This window comes from Rhinichthys klamathensis, unplaced genomic scaffold, assembly GCF_029890125.1.
Source record: "Rhinichthys klamathensis goyatoka isolate OS25496 unplaced genomic scaffold, OSU_Roscu_1.1 h1tg000068l_1, whole genome shotgun sequence".
In the NCBI taxonomy this organism is placed as follows: Eukaryota; Metazoa; Chordata; class Actinopteri; order Cypriniformes; family Leuciscidae; genus Rhinichthys; species Rhinichthys klamathensis.
This window is the reverse complement of record NW_026606611.1, coordinates 1414958-1438621: the sequence shown is the minus strand read 5'-3', so window position 1 is coordinate 1438621 and position 23664 is coordinate 1414958. Positions and strand designations below refer to the sequence as shown.

General features: G+C 38.0%; 1 protein-coding gene and 1 long non-coding RNA gene across 3 annotated transcripts in view; one reads left to right on the top strand and one right to left on the bottom strand.

The window, feature by feature from the left end:
* LOC130084773 (uncharacterized) overlaps positions 1-23664 on the top strand; it is a 143165-nt gene that overhangs the window by 51445 nt on the left and 68056 nt on the right. The gene's annotated exons all lie outside the window — the stretch shown is intronic.
* Positions 1350-20902, bottom strand: trappc11 (trafficking protein particle complex subunit 11). 2 transcript variants are annotated; one of them, XM_056250196.1, is made up of 29 exons: positions 20699-20902; positions 19924-20093; positions 17932-18023; positions 17730-17844; positions 16903-17002; positions 15740-15813; positions 14372-14468; positions 14022-14155; positions 13048-13195; positions 12873-12966; positions 12196-12275; positions 11852-11930; positions 11680-11734; positions 11422-11567; positions 11280-11341; positions 10990-11122; positions 10377-10507; positions 10144-10299; positions 9866-10053; positions 8771-8919; positions 8438-8559; positions 8222-8341; positions 7975-8040; positions 5063-5219; positions 4798-4909; positions 4457-4548; positions 4172-4305; positions 2396-2563; positions 1350-1780 (listed from the first exon to the last, which is right to left on the bottom strand). In XM_056250196.1, exons 1-29 carry the CDS (start codon positions 20900-20902, stop codon positions 1739-1741), a joined length of 3420 nt encoding a protein of 1139 aa, XP_056106171.1. In that variant the 3' UTR covers positions 1350-1738. The 2 variants fall into 2 exon arrangements, with proteins under 2 accessions (XP_056106171.1, XP_056106172.1); XM_056250197.1 differs by having other exon boundaries at positions 17932-18002.

The following is a 23664-nucleotide window of genomic DNA, read 5'->3' as shown; positions in this document are numbered from 1 at the left end:
GTCATTTCCTCCTCCAGTTAAACAAACTCACACACACATCAGTGTAAGGTAATATGTTTAATGGAAGCCAAAGAGTGTTGGGTGACTGAAAAACCAGGAAGCCGTAACCTCATGAAGCCTGGTTAGTTTCCAAGTCTGTGAGCCGTAAACTTATGAGAACAAAGAGAATTAGCACATAGGAAACAAAATCAAAATCTGAAAACTGATTTTTTTTTTTTTTAGGAGCCCAGTAGGTTAGTCCGTTTTTTCTTATAAATGTGAGGTGTAGCCTACACAGTAAATAGACATTTTAAAATAATATTTCACTTAGATTTCAAAATGATAAGGATGAGAAGTAACTGCACACAAACTTCTTGCAAATGGTGAATGCCCCAAGTTTGAACTTGCGGAAACCAAACTTTTTCTGAAGACATCTGAGAAGTGCTCTGGATTCCTGCTCAGGATCAACTTATTATTATTATTTTTTCATGTGCCATCATAATCTTTAAGCAAGATATCTTCCCCTCCCTCTTGCAATGACATCTCTTCTCTTCTCTGATGACGCGTTTACTGGCGTGAGGGCGGGACAACCTGTCACTCACATGAGATCAACCAATAGCAACCACAACCGTCCAATTAAGACTTTATGGACAAAATCAAGACCCGCCCTACATTTTTTCTTGTTCGAGAAGCTGTTTCATTTAGATTTAGGGTTGGATAATGAAACTGAAACACCTGGTTTTAGACCACAATAACTTATTATTATGGTGTAGGGCCTTCTTTTACGGCCAATTCAGCATCAGTTCATCTTGGGAATGACAGAAACAATTCCTTCACAGTGGCCAGAGGGATTTTGAGCCATTCCTCTTTCCTCACAGTGGCTAGATCACTATGTGATGCTAGTGGAGGAAAACATTTTCTGACTCGCTCCACCAAAACACCCCAAAGTGGCTCAAAAATATTTAGATCTGGTGACTGTGCAGGCCATTGGAGATGTTCAACTTCACTTTGATGTTCATTAAACCATTCTGTCACAGAATCTGCTGTGTGTATTGGTGCATTATCATGCTGATACACAGCCAATAAGGAAGAAAAGACTATAACAACTTCCGTTTCATGCCGACATTAAATCCTGGAGTTCCGACTAGGTATTTTTACTACATTAACATTATGTTTTTAGATGACACTTTCTTAATATTTACAATAAGATGATTTTAATGGTGAAATTATTGAAAAGGGTTGTGTAATTTAAACAACTGAAAAGTATATTTATATATAAAATCTTGAATAGACTACAGTGTACGCAAATGGTGTGGTTATTTACTACGACCCGAGAAATTTAAATTCTGGCCAATCACAACAACCAACAGCTTCTTGACATCAAAGCAAAAAAGTTTAATCACTTTCCACACCTTAATTATGACAACAGCTAGTGCTATGTCAGTTTAATGATTTCTAACATTATTTAGCAGTTACGTAGTTTTAGTTACAGGGTCATTTTCATGAACATTTTAGAGATCATGAGAACTGTAGATGAAATCTGTTAGATTAAAAAACAAATCTTATGCAGGGCATCAGTTTAGCCTTGTTTAACAAGCAACAATCTAGACGTCTCACACAACAAATAAATCAATTGAAATCCCTAATATTTACTTCACAAGTTCAAATCATTAAGCTGTAAACATGTGTTCTCCAAGGAATGTTCTGCCTTCATCCCACAATGTTAACTTCAGAGTTGGGAGATGTGCTCTTCTCTTCCTCACGCTGCTTCTATAGAAGTGTCTCCGTTTCTGCCCTGAGGCTGAGAAATCAGAACAGACACGAGACAGAGACAATTACGCTCTTGAAACAATCTCAACACCACAAATTTAATTCCATCCATTAGGGTTGGGCAGAATTTAAGAAATGGCTCACAGGATGCTGAACTGGAATTTGAATTGGAATGACAGAACAATCTCACAACAGAGGAATTTAATTGGTTCAACACTAGTTTTGCAGAAATGTTTTTTCCCAAATGTATACATAATAAGCATTCTATAAAATGAAAGTTAATTTATTAAATATTTTGAATTATATAATATAATGTGCATTCTACAAAGTACATTTTAGTTTATTAAATATTTTGAATAATAATATCATTTAATACAGGCATTCTACAAAATTAAAGTTAATTTAGTAAATATTTTAAATAATATAATATAATGTAATTAATATAATATAATAACTACAAAATTTAGTAAATATAATGAAGCATATGATTGATAACTCATTTATAAAAACTATTTAATTTATAGCATTTTCTGGAAATAACCCATACATTTTATGTATTATGATTTATAATTAATTGAATGGTACACAACATTATCTTACATCGAGATTCATGTGTGTATCATTTGTTGCATGTCTGAATAAATACCTTGACAAAGATGCGTGAAGGCAGAAACCGGCGCAGCAGTTGACTGGGGATGTTTGGAAAGCGCATCAGGTTGATGTTGAGCTGAGGGAGGACTTGATATCCCGCCATCAGAGGATAGAAATTATACAACATCTCCTGTTCTCCACCCGGCAAAATCCTCATCCGCACCTGCACACAGACACAGAATGAGAAAGCCCTCCCGAGTCAGTGAGAGTGGTGGCAGTTGGAACAGCTACTTTCTTAATGGCTGTGGGAAAGATAACATTGATTTGTTGATTACCAACAACAATTTTTTTTTTTTTTATCATTTTATTTAATTTGCTTCTTGTTGGGTTACCTTTCTATGAGGATTTTGCTTCACTCTCTGTATAGCTTTCGGACACCCTTGGACTAAGTGTGAGTGAATTTACTCTGGACCAGCGTTATTATAGTTAAACCAAAAAAAACAACATTTTCATTACTTGAAATAAAATAACATACCTAGGAAACTTATTTCAGCTAGATACCAAGGAAACATTTCTTATTTTAATTTAGCCCTGTTTACACCTGGTATTAAGATTTGGTCGATCTGATCACAAGTGGACGAGTCTAAAAATACAGGTGTAAATGGGGTCTAAAAGTTTTCAGCTGGTCCACTTTCAACCGCTTCCAGAGGAAGTCGAAAACGCATTCGACCGGATTGATTTCGTGGTGTTTGAACAGTCACAAAAGACGCCTACTCTCCACCTACTGACCTAATGCGTGAACATTATGGGAAGCGCTCTAGCCAGGCGGGATTTAAACTTTGTCGACTGAAGACCCAAGTTTGGTTTGAAGATGAAAAATGTACCAAGCACAATGTTCTCTCCATGTTCATTCCTGATTTCTAACACACACGTGGTCTTGTGGCTGTCAGAGCAGAAACGAAAGCTGATGCTCTCTGTATGTTTTTCTGTCGTCTCCGGTCGTGTTCATAAGTAAATTGCGCAAGCTTATTTTGGCCATTAGATAGAAAGATCTGAAAAAACAAACAAACATATTTCCCCGCACATAGACTTTCTCCTCGAAGAAATCAGGAAAGTGGTTGAAAGTGGACAAAAGAGACGGATTAAAATACCAGGTGTAAACGGAAATGTGTCTCTCTAGTCTACTAAAGAGCATCTTAATACCAGGTGTAAACAGGGACTTGATGAACAGATTGATTATAAATTAAAAATAAGTTATTAAATGAATCAAAATAAGACCGAAATAGCGATATACTGTATGTTATCAAATCGCAATGATCAAATCAAAGGTTGCGATTTAATTACAGAAGTAAATATTGGAGACGCAATGTGTGCTAGGTTCACTTTCTTTACATTTACATTCACATTATTTCCAGCGTTTATGTGGACAGAGGTTTAGAGCCTTTCACCAATATTTTACCAAAAAGGACTTGAGGATTTGATATTTTAAAAGCTTGAGAGTTTTCAACGTTTGAAAGTGATCAATTAAAACATAAATATTTGTATTGTAACTTGGTGTTAGTTGGTTCTTGTAAAGAGTGAACCCAAGTGTGAACATTAACGATTTCCATTTGCAGTACAGTCTTTGTTCTTTGTCTCTGGATGTCTCAGCAGTTGCAATATGAGACAATTTTTATATGAAATGAACACTAAAAAGAGATTACATATTTACTTGCATGTCATTTGAACATTAATAGACATCAAATCGCTATATATGACAAAATCACAATACTATTCATCAAATAAAATGTATTTGTTGTGAAGGACATATGAAGCCAACTTCTGCTCTGACCTGTTTGAGTCCACTAAACATAAATGCATCACTGGGCTCCACGCTAATCTCTACATCCTGAACCAGCCCGGTCCGATTCTCCAGATGGTACCGAACAGGTAAAGACTCGCGCACACAACCAAACGATGGCAGCTCTACAAAAAGAGGACGAGCAGAATGAGTTTATAAGCAACACACAGAAAATAAAACTGAGAAATTAAACAAAACAGTCTCAGAGGAGTCAATCTATATTACTGAATTAAATTCAATATAAAAACTTAAATATAAAGTTTTTGTTAGTCTGACCTGCATGGACGTACAGAGGAATATTCTCTACCATCACATGTGGCAGAGTAATGATCGTTCGCACCACTGATGTCTCAGCAGATGCTGATTTTCTGGATAAAAAAAAGTTCATGCAGGAAATTAGTATTCATCAAATATACATATACATTTCGTTAAAATAAAACTTTTCCTGAAATATAAAAAAATTAAACTTATTTTAATTCAGCTAGTTGCCAAGGCATCGTTTCTCACATTCATTTCATGCAACTATTTACATGGCATGAGAAAAAGGAAAGTCATCACTTTCAGCAAAATATACAGGAACATTCTGGGTAAATGTGAGAACACAAGAGCGGCATCACCTCTTCCAGGAGATGATGTAGTGTCCAGAGGCGACAGTGCTGGTGCCGTTCTGAACAGGAGGACATTTGAGCAGGAAACACTCACTGGCACACTCACTGGTCTGCAGAGTGACTGGACACCACAGAAATGAATCGCATCGGTGAGCATATGTACAGTACTAACAGCGAACAGTTCCTCAAATACTGTCTGCATGAACAAATAACCAAAGTCGACAAAACAAACACATTTATTCAAATATAACCATCAGAAATAATGTTCTCCCACCTCCTTCTACTTGACTCAGGGGCTGATCGATGGCAGTCATACTGGAGGCCAGCTGTACTTCACTGTTCACCAGCTCGATTGGCCATGGAGATGCACTCAAAATATCCATCATCAGCAAGAACGGGATGTCCACATACACACGCTCCAAATGCTCAAACTGACACACAAAACAGATTACCAACCTTAGAAAATATATGCTTAAAACTGTGAACATTTAAATGGACAGTTCACATAAAAAAAAAAAAATCTGTCATCTATAGAATGCAACAGTGCCGCCCCCTTTTTCAGCTGCGTTGGTTCCGGAAGTATTTTCTCCAATAAATTCTCCCATAAGGATTTTTTTTTAAAAGTCAACGTTAAAGCGTTATAAGCCATGAACCAAACCAACCAGCTAGCTATACATGGTGAATCATAACATTACAAACTTTGATGTGAAGCAAAGAAGCATCTGAAAAGCAGACAAAAAGACAAAGATACTGTGTACTTAACAGAAGCATTCCAAACAGCATAATCGAATTAAAAACTATATAAAACTACTCATTTAAAAAATATATTATTTTAAGTTTATTGCAAAATATGCATATACACTGCTCAGCCCAATTTATTTATTTTTTTAAAACGCTGTTTGGATTTAAATAGGCAAAAGCTTGCCTGTTCACACCGGGACGAATTTCGCGCGCGATATTCGCCGACGTTTAACGCCTCGTGACTAAACAAAGGGCGCCAATGTGAGTGTGCACACCGACGTGAAAAACGCCAAGCGTAAAAGCGTCATTTTTAAAAAAAAACGCCTCGGGGTTCGTTTTTTTAGTTTGACGCGCCGCGTCAAAAACTATCCGACCAATGAGATTGGCGCTTTTGCTCACGTGTCTGGAGCTTCTGAAGTTACAGTAAAACACAACTTGGGGGCGCTCAAACACAAAACGGTCTTGCCGAGCCGAGCACACATACGTAACGGCGAAGAAGATATACGCCAAGTAGCGTCTACACCAAGGGGGTAATCCATCGACCGGAAGTTGAAGCCGGCCGGGTGCCGCCATGTTGTAGCAGAACTTCACTTGCGTTAGCATTTCCATTGACTCCCATTCATTTTGGCGTCACTTTGACAGCGAATAACTTTACATCTGAGGCGTTTAAAGACTCCATTTGTCCATTATTTATTTCTAAAGAAACACGACAATGTATAAGAGCTCCATTACCTTCTATGTTACATTATGGCCCCGTAGAAACAGATTTAGTAAAAATAGGCTAACGATTGCGTCATAACCACTCGACTCTCTGTCGCGCTGTACAGAAATTACCGTACAGACAGGAGGAGAAGCTCGCAGGCAATCGGGGGGACGTCCCGTCAAGGGAGAAGCCCATAGATAATGAGTCCATAAAAGCAACGGAATACTTACTCCTGCTCACTCACGCCAAAGAACTCTTTGCTCAAGTTCCCCGTCTCTGCAAGATTAACGTTGGCAATTTTCACGCACAGCTACTAGAAGATTCACGTCTGTCAGACAGGTTGCTCACGTCATCAAGCTTAGTTTGAGTCGGTTTGAGTCTGCGCGTCAGGAACGGAAGTGCTCAAAAATCGCTAAAAATGGGCTTCAACTGTCTCAACTGAGTTCCAATGAGATGGCTCTGTCCACTTCTTATACTGTCTATGGTCTACACTGCCGGGAAGAAATAAGACGAGGAAGATGCAAGGCAAGATGAATGTAGAGCTGCTGGGCTCGTTGGTGTCGGGATATAAAGAACTATATGACAAATGCGACAGCGACTACAAAAATCTTAATAAAAGAGAATGTTATGGAGTGGTATTGCAGAGCAAATGGGCGCCATCTAATGTCAGGGAATGAATTTGCATGTTCACTCGGCTCATCGCCAGCGAAAATCGCTTGGGTGTGAACACAAAAAACGCGTTGAAAAACGCTGGCAAATAACGCGCGACGATATTCGTTCCGGTGTGTAGAGTCTTAAGATTGGATCATTATTGCTGTGATTATTATATGTCTAGCATGTTGTATGTTTGGCAACAGTTCCTCTAACACTAATTGGTAGAGTGCATAGCTTTTTATTTCTTAAACAACCATGTAGGAAGACACATCATGGCCATATTCTAGGATGACAATGTCAAGATTCATCAGGCTCAATCTCTGAAAGAATGGTTGGGAGGAGCATGAAGAATCATTTTCACACATGAATTGGCTCCTCTGAGTCCAGACCTTAAATTCATTGAAAGTCTTTGGGATGTGCTGGAGGAGACTTTACAGAGTGCTGGACTCTTGCATTGTCAATACAAGATCTTGACCAAAAACTGATGCACCTATTGATGGAAATAAGAGTTGTGATGTAATTTCCATCAAGAGGTACATCAGTTTTTGGTCAAGTTCTTGGCTAAAGAGATCTTTTAGCACGTTTTGCTTGTTTCGACTCTCTGATTTCTCTATGGAAAAATTGTATATAGTTTTACTTCCGGAAGCCGACTGTTGCACTCTATTCATCTTCATGTCATTCCAAACCCATCTGAGCTTTAAAGATTATGGAATGAAGGATTATGCAAAATGATTAATGCATCATGATTTGAGAATGTTTGGATATTTGTACTGGAAATCAAGCCAAACAAACTTAGTTAGAAAACCATTTTTGATCTGCTCATCACACATAGCTATCTTATGTCTTCAAGGAATACAGCGTACTAGTCGTATGGGCTACTTTTATGCTTTTTGTCATTTCTGGAGCTTGACTGCTATCCCTATTCACTTCCACAGTATAGAAAAATAGCAGCTGAACATCTCCTTTTGTGTTCCATGGAAGAAGAAAAAAAGGCATTTGGGTTTGGAACAACATGAGGGTGAGTAAATGACGACAAGTTTCATTAATTTCAATGTACCATCCAAGTGAACAGGTTGGGCAGCTCTTACCTTACTGGACACAAACTTCATGGCCACGTCAAAGGGAACAACCGTTTCTACAGTAACAGTTTCATCCTACAGGTGAAGAACAAACAATACAACTCTGTGAGTGAAACTGAATACCGGTGTAAAGATTATACCACAAGCAAACAGGGTTATTGGTGAAGTCTATGTTTGCCTCTGACATGATCATCACAAAACTATTTCTCAGCATTCAACAAGCAATTGAATGACAGGGTGTTAGGATTTTGCGTACTTTGTGACACTTGCAGGTGATGTCCTTGCCCTCGACAGTGGCACTCACAGAATAGGCTACGTGAAACAGTAATATTCTGGATCCCGTGCTCACACAACGGATATACAGGGGCTTCACAATCTGACACACAAGAAAACATGTACACAATACACATACTGGAGTCAAGATCAGTTTCAATCCATTTAATCTGTGAGAATCAGTGAAAAGATGCTGTACCCTCTGTCCAGGTTGCAGATCTCCGAGGGGAATATCAGGAAGCAGGGCAGGATGAGAATCATCACACACCTCAGAGCCGTTTAGTGTGATTTGGGTCGACTGTGTGAGATTGGCATCCTGACCTAATTGAAACAATCGAAAATAAATATACAATAATAAACACACAAATGCATTACAATTCGCACTTAAGATCTTCACACGTTTTTGCAATATACTTTAAAAAAAATCCATTTCACTCCGACGATGTCACAATACGGAAGAAAATATCTGTTGGTACTTTTGTGTAAGAAACATTTACTAATTTAGTCATTTTCTTTAAGATTTCGTGAGTACCTGGTTTGAGGCCTGCAGTAAGTTTGAGGTCTTTGGCCACAGTGTTCTCTTCTGATTGGATGGTAACCGTCATACAGTACATCTCATTGGTCAGTGTTGGAGGCTCATGAGTCAGCTGAACAGAGATTCTGGGCACTCTGGAGATGATCCTACAGGGCATGATGAGAAAGAAAACATTATTTTATGTTTATTAATTTGAAACTGTAGCCAAAAGAGGCACTTTTAGGAATGTGAATTAAGAAAGTAACTTCACTTTAAAGTTATGCAATAGCATGCATTTAAAGTGCTATTTTCTAAATGCATGTTTTTGATCTTATCTATTCATGTTTATTTATTTAAATGTTTTGACATTCTAATTCTTAAAGGGTTATTAGTTCACCCAAAAATGCAAATTCTGTCATCATTTACTCACCCTCATGTTGTTCCAAACCCTTTCATTCATCTTCGAAACACAAATGAAGATATGTTTTAAAAATCTGAGAGCTTTCTGTCCCTCCATAGACAGCTACACAACTGACACTTTAAAAAGTTCATAAAGAGATCGTAAAACTAGTCCATATGATTTGAGCGATTCATATTCATATAAGTTGTATTTGCGTAGACTGTCAATGGAGGGACAGAAATCTCTTAGATTTTATTTAAAATATCTCCATTTGTGTTTTGAAGATCAACAAAAGACTTCGGGGTTTGGAATGACATGAGGGTGAGTAACTGATGACATGTTTTTAATTTTTAGGTGAACTAAAGCTTTAATCAAAACATATCATAACTTTTGTCAACATATCTTCTGTTGAAACGACAGACTTCTCTCTGGTGACACATGATGAACTTCTCCAATCATTTACTCCTTTTAAAACCTGCCACTTTCGCATTTGCCTCAACCCAATGAAAAACAGATGAATAGAACCAAGACCCTCTATACATTTTTTAATAATAATCTGTTACGATCGGATGTAAGTCACAACATGGAAGAAAAGATCTGTTGCTTCTGATTCATGGCGATTTTAATAATGAAAGAAAATTAACTACACCAATATTTTTCTGTACTGACTGACAGTGACATTCTACATTTCCTAAAAAAAAATTTAAACTTACATAGTGCTGGACTGTATAGACACTGTGTCCCAATCCACCTGTTGCTCTGGGAAGCGTGTCCTCTTCTTAAAGCAGCGGGACGCCTGCAAAGTCTCATGGGAAGAGGCTGCATCCCCCCAGCCGCCCCGCCAGGTCAGATAAACGTAACGGCCTGTCTCTCTGCCTAACATGAGTCCCACACTTGTGATCTGAAAGACAAAAATAAAACAAAACACTATATACTACCTGTGACACCATTAGGTCTGTTGAAATTAAGTCAATGAAAATGTATATTTTACCTCAACCTTCTTTCCGACATCTTCCGTTTTGGCTACAAATTTGAAGCAGTATTTGCGGGTTTTGCCGGGGACGAGACACATGTTCTCCTGGCTGGAAGATTCTAGAATATCCTTACCTTTAGAGGCGTCCTCCAGCAAACAGTACTGGTTATATTCCTGCAATTAAAATGACGCCATTAAGAAAAAAGCCAAATGTCAGGGAGTGATGTGTGTCAGTGTTAGGTGTGCTGTACCTGGTTGCTGAGGCTGACACACAGCTTTGAGAAGCGCACAGGATGTGGGCAGTCGGCTCTCACGTAGACGTGTAGCTGGACAGGCTCATCTATGTGGAAACTAGGGGACAGGAACTTGGCTTTGCACTGAACTGAGAGGAGGACATGAACAAACATCATTACAAAATGTCAGCCAACATAAAAACAATTACATATACACTATCGTACAACAGTTTTTTTTAATTAATACTTTTATTCAGCACGAATGCATTAAATTGATCAAAAGTGACAGTAAAGACAGTATCAGTTTCCACAAAAATATTAAGCAGCACAACTGTTTTCAACACTGATAATAAGAAATGTTTCTTGAGCAGCAAATCAGCAGCATATCAGAATGATTTTAAAAGGATCATGTGACATTGAAGACTGAAGTAATGATGCTGAAAATTCAGCTTTGCCATCAGAGGAATAAATTACAATATATTGAAATAGAAAAGAGCAATTATAAATTGTAAGAATGTTTCACAATATTACTGTCTATATTTCTAATCAAATAAATGCAGGATAAGAGACTCGCTGTTAGTTTTTCAGGTTTTGTAATCAATGATTAAGACCGTTCAGCTCAAAAGCTCACCAAAGGGCGCATAGTCCTGGACCTCAATGGTGATCTCATTATTGCCGGCCAGAGAGATGCGGTCACTCCACAGTGACTGGGCCGCCTTCACGGAGACCGGGTCACAGTCTGGTTCAGGCTCTGGAACTTCATTCTGGCAATCGCAAAAGAAAATATCAACTTTATAACGCCTACTAACAAACCATATCTATCTACAGTAGGACTTTCAGAATATTAAGTACAAAAAACATAACATATCAAAATTTTTCAAATATATTGCCACGCCCTCTGAACAATATTTCCATACATACCATGAGCACTTTAATCAGATTCTTCTCAATCCTAGACTTCTGCTCTTCAGGGAGGATAGAGGCTAAGCGCACACATATACATGTGTTAATACAGTAACTTTTGAATGTGGTGAAGCTGAGTCTACACATGGTGTTCATATACCTCTGCCCACAAGCTCCATGGAGTAGGTGATGTAGTCTTTCACTTGACCCATGAGGTAGGAGCACTTCAGAGCCGTGCACAGGATAGACGTCAGCAGAGACCACCAGCGCTCAGTACGGTAGTCACACATAACATAATCCAACAGTCTGAGGAGTCACAATGCAATAACTCATATTAGGAATACAGCTAAAAGCCACTGACAAAAACAGAGCTGTATCGGTGTATACTGGAGTAGAGTGTATTCTGAGTTTAACTCACTTTAATGCTTTGGTGTAGTCTTTTGCATGATAATACTCCTCTCCCATCTGAACCACTTCATAAGGAGACAGAAAAAAAGAGAGAGCAAGAATGTTATTTGCTTTACTATGCAATTAAATAAAGAACTGAAAATCTGGTTGATGAATGTTTGAAAGTGTGTTTCTGGACTAACTGAGATGGCTCTTCATTCGTGGACACTTGTACTTCTTAAACTGGGCGACAGCATTACTGAGGAGAGCAATGATCAGCTCCTGACACCAGAAACACATATATACAACCATAAGGAGAGAAATTCTGCTGTAAAATATAATATATAACTGTTCAGATTCCTAAAAAGGCCCTTAGCATTCCTTATAATTCCTTATTCCTCATGACTGACTCACTTTGAGAATTCAATACTTTCTGACCTGAACATTCACATCTTAAAAAACATGAGTCTGAAATCAAATTCACAAAAGAACCTGAAGATATAACTTAATGTATGTCATGAAATAACAGGTATTGCAGATATCCCACCGAATGAAGCACATCTCTCTCTTTGACTTGAAGAGCGAGGATGCCTTGTTTCTCCTTCTCAGGGTCAGGAGGGTCAATGCCTGAGGGTCAAAGGTCACTGGGTCAGAAATAAGACTTCATAACACCAAGGTAAACTTCATATTTATACATGACACCAACAACTCATGCCATTTTACTATATTTTAAAGTTATTACTATTTCTGACTTGACTCACACAAACTATTTGGATGAATAAAAACACGTCTGGTAAAAACTTTTTTTTTTCAAAAATTATATTTTGTATAGTCTATTTTAAGAAAAATGCAATAATGACTTTTAATAGTCTAGGAAAAATCTAATCAGTAAAGTTTTGCAATATAATGGGTTTAGAATGAATTATAAAAATGACATTTATAATTTTTTGTTTTATTGTTGTTGGGGCCATTGAATTATTGACGTTACGTAAAAACCCAATTGGGCAAGCAGTTTTTATCCACATTATGATAATAAGGAGTCAATATGCTTAATAGTCATGAAAATAATAAAAATTTGATTAAAAAAATATACAATAAAATAATTTAATATTATATATAATAATAATTTGCTTCTTTGGATGTTCTGGACAGGTTTTGTAAGATTCACCCAAAGACACAGATAGATTCAGAAAGGGTGATAGTGCTTCCCAAGCCATTACTCACTCTGATGTCCCTGTCTCCAAGGTCTCTGTCCGTAGAAGTCTAGAGCTCCGGAGGGGGTCTCTAATGGGTCGGGTGCAGGATAGCCCACACCTGGCTGGAACACGATCATTTCGCATCACAAACTCAAACGAATGCAGATGACATTAATGATGCTTTGCATTGTGGGTAGCAGTACCTCATGACCACAGAGCTGTCCCGCTTGCTGCTTGCGCTCCTGAGCATAATAAGCACCCTGTTGATAGTAGAACCCTGGGTTCTGGGTCTGGATGGCGGTGAGGCCCAGTTTAATGGCTTCATCGAACAGATCACCAAATGACTGAAACCTACAGAGAGAGAAAGAACAATCAAGTGTGTGCATTTATGAATACAATTCAATTTACATTTATTTGTATAGCACTTTTCACGATACATATTTCAAAGCAGCTTTACAGAAAATGCATGTGTCTACATTACAGTTTAGAGTAATTTGTTATCAGAGGTGACTGTGTCCAAGTAATGTCCATATGTTGATCCATATGATACAAATCATGCAGTTAGCTAACATCATGTATTCATTTAGACACAAACAATCTCATTAAAGCAGTTATTACAAGTTGTGATCATAATGATTACAATATATAAAAAAAATCAAAACAAGAGGTCAAGTGGAATAGCTTTTCAAAAATGAATAATTCTAAACTTAGCTTCTTTTTTTTTCTACATGTGCCGAGTCAGTATTACGTTTGTTGAGCAACATACGTTAAAAACATTACGCAATGAGGCATTTGGTGTAGTGTTGAAGGATGGTCTAAATGATTGCTAGGGTGATACTTAAAAAACCACACACTTCTTTACAATGTTCTGGTGCTGAGATGTGTCTGGTTAATTAAAAATATCCCACTCCCTCTACAGTGTTCTGCTTCAGAGATATCCCTCACACTCCCACTCTCTCTTAATCGGTCAACACAATGGGTAGGACATAAACTAACCAGAAACACAAGGCATCAATAAGAGAACAATAAAATCATTTAAACTACAAATCAGTTAAACTGTGACATTTTTTAGATCTGTAATTAGACCCAAATCCCTAAAACCCCCTTTACCATAGATAAAATCTTTCTCTAAGAACATGAAATAAGAATGCATGCATACAGCAGGGTTGAATCTTACTGTTTAGACATCCAGGCGGTGTGTTCAAACGCCAGCTCAGCACTTCCAATCTTCTTCTTGCAGAGGTCGATGTGTTTGCGGAACTGAGCGATGGCGTCCAGGGGGGTGTTGTGCTGAAAGCAAAGCCTGCAGATCTGCGAGAGAAGACCACTGTTAGACACTCAATAAAGACACCTCTCTGAACCAAATGCAACTGAACGTGACAGTGCTGTTAAGAAGAACAGGAAATGAACAGAGTTTCCTGTGCAGTATTTACAGCTGTTTAGATGACACCTTACACTGGCCGTGTCTTAAAACCTTATGCAAGCACCACTCACACTTTCCTCAGAACATCTAATAATCTAGTTTACCTTGTAGTTGATGAATCCAGACATGGTTTTGATCTCAAGCATGTTGGTTTCATGAGCTCGGAGTTCATGAATAAGAACATAAGCAGTCCTGTAATATCTGTGAGACAGAACACATAGAATGTGTGAGGGTCCTTATGAATAAATACTAAATATTTATTTAGGCAATAGACCCTAGTCAGTGTAGTGCTATATTTACTTTTAGACAGGAATGTCTATTATAATATCTTAAAGGGGTCATATAATGGTACATGCACTTTTACAAGTTGATTGTACTGAAATGTGTGTTGGCAGTGTCTGTACACAAACATCATAAAATGATAAAAATCCATCCAGTGTTTTTGTTTTAATCTCCTTATATGTTTTCCCCTGCCTCAAATCAAGCCGTTTGAGCCTGTGACGTCACAAGCTCGCACGCCCCTCCCACGATTGTTGAATGACAGCCACTTTCAACCGGCGCGGACCGGCGCGGTCATTGTTAATACGCTGGAGCAGAATGGCGTCTAAGCGATTGTGGTGTTCTGTTCTTGGGTGTAATAACGAACACAGCAGTCATTTTAATGTTCCTAAATCCGAACCGCTGAAGGCGCAGTGGCTGAGTTTTGTTTTCGAAGGGAATATTCCCCACGAGCAACGTCAATGCTCTCATGTTTGCGCGAATCATTTCACACACCAGACTGCTTATAAACGAGGAGGGTCAGTATAAAGCTGGTTTTGCTAAGAAGCTGCTCCTGGACCGGTACCAACTATTCGTGTTCCTGCTGAACCTCCAAAATAACTGAAGTGAGTGTAACATTTTATTAACCTTTAATATGTATATTAATCTTTGCAAATCACTAGATGCACGCTTCACTAAGGTTTACACTCAGGGTACATTACGGCATGTTTTCTATGTACGATGTTCTCAATATAATTCATAATCCCACGTCTATAATGAACAACGGGTTATGGTTATTGTGTTACAAACGGTATACACAGAACAGAGAGGCGGGGTGAGCAAAGCTCATTATCATTTAAAATCATATGCACTGAAACGGCGTGCTGAAAACAGAGCTGTTTTTGACCAGGTAAAATAAGTGTTTTCTTACAATACTAATGAGTATTTTTAATTAAAGTATATTACAAAGTTTTAATTTAGACTCTAAAGAATCATATTAGCTTGTACAAAAATGGCATTATATGACCCCTTTAAGAACTGTACTTATTAAGGTATTATTATTATCACTGTGTAATATCTTGAGGCTGGGGATAATTAACAAGAAAAAAAGAATACATGACATTCCATGTTAAAAAGGTTTTCAAACCCTAATGCAGGGAAATAAAATGTTATGTAAAAATAGCAATGTAAAAACTCCTGTTAACAGCACTTACTTGAGGGCGTTCTGAGTGTCCTGTTTTAGTTCACTGAAGAAGCCCATCTTAAACTGGTGCCTGACAAACAGCAACTAGAATTCAAAGCATTCAAGGGTTATGCAGAAGTTGGGCTTTTTCACACTTAACAGATGACTAACAAACATAATAAAAATAATGGTAACACTTTAGTTTAGGGTCCAATTCTCACTATTAACTAGTTGCTTATTAGCATCCATATTACTATGATATTGGCTGTTTATTAGTACTTATAAAGCACATATTAAGGCTTTGAGAGATGAAACCATGCTGATGACCTGGGTCTGTGGTGGAGTATTGAGTTTGATGTGTAATTAAACTCGAGGTTCTGTGGAGTGCGGACTGGATTGATTCCATTCCTACAGCTTCCCAACAAATGGGTTTTTGGGGTGCGGACTGATGGGGCAGTGAACCCGAGGTTACCCCGAGAGTCAGTCCCAGAGCTCCTCCTGTCCGATTTTAGGGAAAAATCGGGTCCATCAGAGACGTCCAATAGATTTCTTAGGCGCCGAAATAACATCAGACACAGTTTAATCACCATAGGAAAATTTCAGAGTAAAACTGAGAGTTGTGAAAAATATGATACACCGGTGTTTTGCCAGATGAGAAGTTTATCTATGTATCATCTTTTTACTCTTTTAATTCATGTTATAACTGTATCATATATCTCTTTTCATTTCTTTAATAACTGTTTTAATTTTCCTTGCTTTTATTTTGTGATTATTTTAATACCTTTCTGTAAAGCACTTTGAATTGCCATAGTGTATGAAATGTGCTACATAAATAAACTTGGCTTGCTTTATTCTGCATGACCATATTCTACATCCCTTAATCCTACCCAATACCTAAACTTAACAACTAGCTTACTTACTATTAATAAGCAGTAATTAAGAGTTTATTGAGGCAAAAGTCGTAGTTATTAGTGAGAGTTGGACCCTAAACTAAAGTGTGACCAAAATAATAATTGTGGATTACTTATTTTTCATGGCTATGCATTCAAAAGAGGCTGAGAACTGTTTCAGAATTATTCTGTTGCTTTCGTATTGGTTGTAATGCCTCAATTTGAGTGTTATGAACTTCACATACTTGCACAAAGGTTAAAAGTAATTTAGAATAGTCATTCAGGTGAAAGGGCTCGTAGTTACCTGGTGTGTAGTTTTGTTGAGGAACTCCTTGTGAGATTTCACTCTCCTGATCTCATTATAATAGTAGGTCTGAGCATGTTCGTAGAATGCATTCTCCAACCTGAAGGCAGATAAATACACGAAATTAAAAAATGAATGAAAAACGCACAAAATTGTCTGTCAATTGCTTCCGTCACTTTGTGTCATGTATTCTGGGCTGCAATTGAGGCAGTATATACAGTTTTTCAAAAATAAAACATTTAATTCAGTGATTTAGTGAACTTTTAAATACCAAACAAACACAAAAGTAAATAAAATGGACCTTTATATTTATGTTTTTTGTAGACTAAAATTACTTTTATATTTATATTATTATTAACATATTCATAAAACATCTTATGTTTTTATTGTTGTATGCTAATGAGTACTTGCCAAGGTGGTCTAATGAGTACTTAGCAAAGATGCGTTTTGGTCGATCGGTTCACAAGTGGACGAATTTAAATACAGGTGTAAATGGGGTCTAAAACGTTTTGAGCTTGTCTACTTTCGACACTTCCAGAGGTAGACTTCCAGACCACTCGTGGTCGAATGTGTTCGAACAGCCACAAAAGACCACCGACTCTCCATCTACTGACCTAATGGATACACATTTTGGGAAGTGGGCTACACAGACGGAATTTAAACTTAGACCCTCCACTTGAAGAAATCAGGACAGAAGTGGTTCAACGTGGACAAAAGAGACAGATTAAAACACCAGGTGTAAATGGGTATGTTTCTCCCTAGTCTACGTGTGATCCGATCAACCAAAACGCATCTTAATACCAGGTGTAAACAGGGGCGAGACTAACCTAATGATGTATCCCACCAGGTGGTCAGTATGGGGCAGGACAAACAGGGACTTCCCAGATAGATCACAGGCACCACATAGAGCAGAAGCCCTCTCAGACGCCACCAGATCTTCACCTGAGACACAACCACATCTTTACCCATCAACAACTAGCCAAGACACAGATTGAAGTCCCTGAAACAAGGATTTTAGATTTGTGATACCTGGTGGGAGAGGAGTTTTCTTCTGAATCAAAACAACAGCAACCTTCGTGTTTCTTCCCTGTAAACTTGTCCTGTGAGAAAAAAATTTGTCTCTGATCCGACATCAACAAACAACAATTAAAAACACCTGTTTGGGTTTGTCCTAAATCTCTATTTTGTTTCAAATTTGGAGTCTTATGGACCTGTTTGTGTTTCATTTAACTGATTTTTCACCAACTAATAACAAACGTTTTTGCACCATGTATCCAGATGTACACTACTAATTAATACTTTAGGGTCAATACAATTTGTTTTTTTAAAGAAATGAATACTTTTATTCAGAAAGGATGCATTAAATTGATCAAAAATGACAGTAAGGACATTTATAATGTTACAAATTATTTCCAATTCAAATAAATGCAAAAAAAAAAAAAAAAATCACAGTTTCCACAAAAATATTAAGCAACTGTTTTTGATATTGATGATAATACTAAATGTTTCTTGAGCAGCAAATTTGCATATTAGAATGATTTTTAAAGGATCATGTGACACTGAAGACTGGAGTAATGATGCTGAAAATTCAGCTTTACATCACAGGAGTAAATTGTATTTTTAATTAGGGCTGGGTACCGAGTTCGGTACTTTTTAGGTACCGACCGAATTGCCTCGATACTACCGAGTATCGAAACATGTCTTGTTTTTCGGTACCACATTTCGGTACCTAAGTGGTTAATCTCGTCAATGTCAGTGAAACAATAAGCATGCAGCATGATTGGCTGTGGCGGAAAAACACTAGTTTACGCGGCTGCCCAGAGACGCGGCTCGTCGCACGTGAGGCTGCAGTGTGTGTGTGTGTGTGTGTGTGTGTGTGTAAGCGTGCGTCCCAACCCAGATAGATAGAAAATATGTGGAAATGATCCAAAGTGTACCTATGTCATGTGCCAGACTCGATGCCAGATGCACGCGATGCAATATTTTCGACAAGATCATTGCTGCCAAGACCGGCAACACGGTAAATCTAGGCACTGAAGCGCACAAAATATACTTGAGAGTAATGGTGTTCACATCGAACGCGAATAGAGCGTCAAATACGCGTCTATCGCGTCTAGTTCGACGCTTGAATCTTCAGCTCGAGTTCAAATTTTTCAACTTGCGCGGAAGACGTTCGCGGCAAACGCGTCACCCAATTCGCGTCATTCGCGACGCCCGGCGCGAATGATGCGTCTATTCGCGTCTTTGCATTGACTATGTATGTAATCTACTCGCACAAATAATTAAATTCGCGTTCGGTGTGAACACACCATTAGTAAACACTTGTTCATTAATAAATAATTAAAATATCTCCTTGCTATTGTTTCCACATCCATTATCATTAGGCTACTTTTGCCAGTGCTTTGCTGCAAGCTTCACGTGCAGGTATATATCCCGCCCCCCAGTAGCCTATATTTAATTTAATTCACATTTATTTGTATAGCATTTTTCACAATACATATCGCTTCAAAGCAGCTTTACAGAAAATGCATGTCTAAATTACAATTTAGAGTGATCTGTTATCAGAGGTGACAGTGTAATGCATTTCAATTAATTTTCATTCAGTTTCATCGTTAATTAATGCATTAAGTTAAAGCAGAAACAATGAGCTCATTGAAGTAAAGAATACATGTTGTTAAATGATTAGGAAACATAGAAAACTTTAGCATTGGTGCTTTTTTACATACTCAAAATATGAGTGTAAAAAAGTCAACAAACTGAAAAAAAAATTAGGTAATGTTATATTGTTAAACCTGGTTACATAAAATTGGTATCGAAAAAAGTATCGTTCAGGAACCGGTATCGAAGTCAAGGTATCGGTATCGGTATCGGTACCGAACATTTTGTTACGATACCCAGCCCTATTTTTAATCAAATAAATGCATCCTTGGTACCGACCCTCCCCCCACCAATTTTACAACAACAGGGTAGCTGTTTGTTAGATGACTAGTTGACCATCATGACTCGTTCATAAAACTTTACCTGACAATTTCCACTTTGGTTGCACATTCGGACTGCTTTTCCTTCCATTGCGGATCATCCCAGTCCAGCTCATAAAACAGCACGACCAGCGCAGGCACCAAGTTGAGATGTTTGTTCATCCAACCCGTCTTCAGAATCCCTTTAGGGATGTACCACTCATACGATGTTCTCTGACAAGAAAAGAGAACACAAAAGCCAAGTGGCAAGAGTTAAATTAATTTGTTTTCTAAGTAATAAACTTGGGTACGACATGTATGTAGACTGAACGATGATGACACCTATTGAATCTTAGGCTACGACGCAAGTTAGTAGGCTATAGAAGATTAAAACATCATCAGCATACGCTAGTGGTAAACAAATAGAGCCAGATGAATTATACTTTGGCAATTGTCCTTTTTATGTGCACTGAAAAAAAAAAGTTAGATAGGCATGTAAATTTAGCAAATGGAGCTTGAGGTAAGTAGTGTTATGTTTTAGTGCCTTTTCATGTTGCATTTTTTTATTGGCTAGTCAGTAGACGTAGCCTAGGTCTCAGCAGCAAACACACAGAGATGATCATGCTAAATTTATGACACTGATTTGCGATCTTTGGTCGCAAGCCATGAAAACATCTCTCACTGTACGACGTAGCAGGGCCACCGTTTAGGAGCCACGACCACAGAAATCACCACGATTGGTCATCTTTCATCTGGGACAGCCCAAAATCGTACATTGTGTCCATGGCATAAGACATTTCTCAAAATCTTTAGAAGGTTTCACAGCTATTTTGTCTCACCTTGGTTCTGCACTTTGGATACTCATGGTCTCCTGCCAGAACTTTGAAAGAGATAGGTACTCTGTCTGCCCGCCGGTTGGCACAGAAAGCATCCCATATGGCTCTGTGGATGGCATTATAAACCACATCCAGGCCTGTCAGAGCCACAAAGGCCATGGGCCTGCAGCACAGCTCTGGAGGAAGATCCCATTGCGCTGGACTCATGATACCCCTGACCAGCAAACAAATCAACACAGATCAAGTCAACACACACATAACAGCACCACAATCAGATGCAAAGAACAACACGGACTTCTAGATCCTTTCTCTTATTTGATTTGAGTTTTTCATTGGCCAATAATGATAATCCACTGAACACAAAGAGATAAATGACCGTGGTTTATGGAATATGGAACATGGTTTATGTTCAAGGACCCTGCAGATAGTGACTTGAACAACAGAAAACTCAGAATATGACGACAGCTCAATGACAAACCGAAACATGCCTAACAGTTACATAAATTATTTGATTTATAAGTTAGTTGAGAAGTCAGTAATTTGACTGCAAACGGTCAAAGGATAAACCGCAAAGCATCTGATTCCTTCAGTTGTCACCCGTGACAGCTGATGCTATTCTGTGAATGCTAAAGCTAATACTCATTAACAGCCAGTTTAACAGTATTGATATGCCTAGCGCTGTCACTTATAACGAGCAAACATTAGTCTATGAGCTGGACTGTATTTACCTTCAGGTTCAAGTAGTGTTTTGCTCGGTGGTTTTGCGCAGGCTGGCCTACATTAATGTTCAGCTCTTGCTTAAAATTCAAACCCCACCTTCATCATCATAACATATGACTGCTTCTTCTTTCTCTGCGGCGTTTTCCAGAAGTCGCGTCTCTTTGGCGCCACCTGCACTTCACCGGCTCTATAACAGTTATGAGAAAATTGCATAGGCTACATAACATACCCTGTCCAATTTTTTCCTAATTAAATGCTCCACATCAACCCAACATATTTGTGTATGACAGCAATGGAAAAATAATAAATAAAAATGTTTTCTTGAGCTGTCCCCTGTTGTTTTAGCGTTCCCCCATGCCATGTTCTCCAAGAATTTCTATTCGATTTTTTATTTTATTTTTATTGCATAACAATAGAACAATTTACAACATACACATAAAGAGGATCACAGTGTATTATTATCTATTGCATTCATAATAGCATCAAAGTAACAATAAAGAAATAATAATAAAAATAATAATAAATATAGCTGCGAGCAGCGATTACGGGCCCAAGCCGGTGGCACCGCAACCCCGGTGCCTTTAGTTACCTAAAGGCACCGGGGTGGCGGTACCACCGGCTTTGGCCCTTCATCGCTGCTCGCAGCTATATTTATATATATATATATATATATATATATATATATATATATATAAAGCCGGTGGCACCGCCACCCTGGTGCCTTTAGGGTTATTGTGCACGACGTGCAAAAACGTAACCCTGCTTTGACTGTCGAAAAGAAGTGTGCTGTAGAGCTTGTATCAGTGTGGGCTCTGCAAAAGTGTGCATTGAGGGCACATATCAACCACAAAGTATGCGAGAGCAACCTTCTGAAAGGTCAGGTCTACATCCAGGTCTACATCTGCCATGTGTTTACATCATAGTAGTGAAGTTTGAAGCAATCAGGTGATTTCAAAGCTTTTTGAAAGTGACAGACTTCCTGCTGCCAGTTGGTGGCGCTATAACCGGGGTGGCGGTGCCGCCGGCTTTGGCCCTTTCATCGCTGCTCGCAGCTATATTTATATATATACACACACAAACACACACACACACACATATATATACATAAATATATATATATTGTTTTTTTAAGAGACAAGACAGAATATTACTTGCCTGATCTGATTAGAAAAATAGTGTTTGTGTGTGTGTGTGTGTGTGTGTGTGTGTGTGTGTGTGTGTGTGTGTGTGTGTGTGTGTGTGTGTGTGGCGTAATTGAACAATGTAGACATAAAAACATACTCCGTCCTTTTGTTCATACAGGACATTATTCAAACTGCAAAGTGTTTACTTATATTTGTGTACACTTGCAATAAAACACAACATTGTGCTTTTGTCAAGCTATAAACTCTTGTCAAACTGTAAACTACAACTGTCACCCAACCAAAATCTCTTACACACACACACACACACACACACACACACACACAGTTTAAAAGCAAAAAATATCAAACAATCCTATTTAAAAACAGTCTGTGGGAGCCATCTTTTGGACATTCATCATATCGCATTGGTTTTCATTTCTTGTCATCAAACAGAGCCCTAATCTGTTTATTTTTTCAGTTACACATTCTACATTGATTAAAAAAGAAAAATCAAATGTGTTTTTATTTTATACAGAAATAAATAATCTATCATTCAGATGAGAATAAAGTTAGTGTTAGTTCAAATTTTAAGGAAAACAAATATATGATCTGAAATATAGCACATTCATTTAAAATTCATTCAGGTTCAATTACCAAACATACAATCTTAATGTAATTTAAAGCAAACAATACATTTAAAATATATGGGTTGTATGACTATTTTTTAATATAAAAAGATATATATCCAAAAAGACAAGGCCTAAAGTTTAACAAGGGTTAAACTCTTATCACTGTAACAGACACAATCACACACACAATCACACACACACACACACAAGTCAAATCACTTACATTTTACATGCAATATTGACTTTTTTTCTGTTTCAGCAGCGAAAATAGTTAAACAAAGATCACAGCAGAACCATCGCGCATCTCACAGCAACGCGTTCTCATTACTGAATGATTCAGCATTTTGAACGAATCGGTTGACTCAAAGATTCAATGACCAATCAATCCATAAACATCTATCTCATTCATGAATGACTCAGTCGTTCAAACGAATGAATCAATGACTCGCTCATTAAGACGGTCGCCTGGCGACACCTAATGACGGTTTAGTGTTAT

Bases quoted from the DNA above. Each gene is read 5' to 3' on its own strand.
- trappc11 (XM_056250196.1), bottom strand. From the start codon at position 20,902: ATGAGTCCAGCGCAATGGGATCTTCCTCCAGAGCTGTGCTGCAGGCCC. The intron at 20,094-20,698 runs GTGAGACAAAAT...TTTTCTTGTCAG, and splicing joins ATCCAAAGTGCAGAACCAAG to AGAACATCGTATGAGTGGTA. The intron at 14,156-14,371 runs GTAAACTAGATT...CTTCTCTCGCAG, and splicing joins CTGGATTCATCAACTACAAG to ATCTGCAGGCTTTGCTTTCA.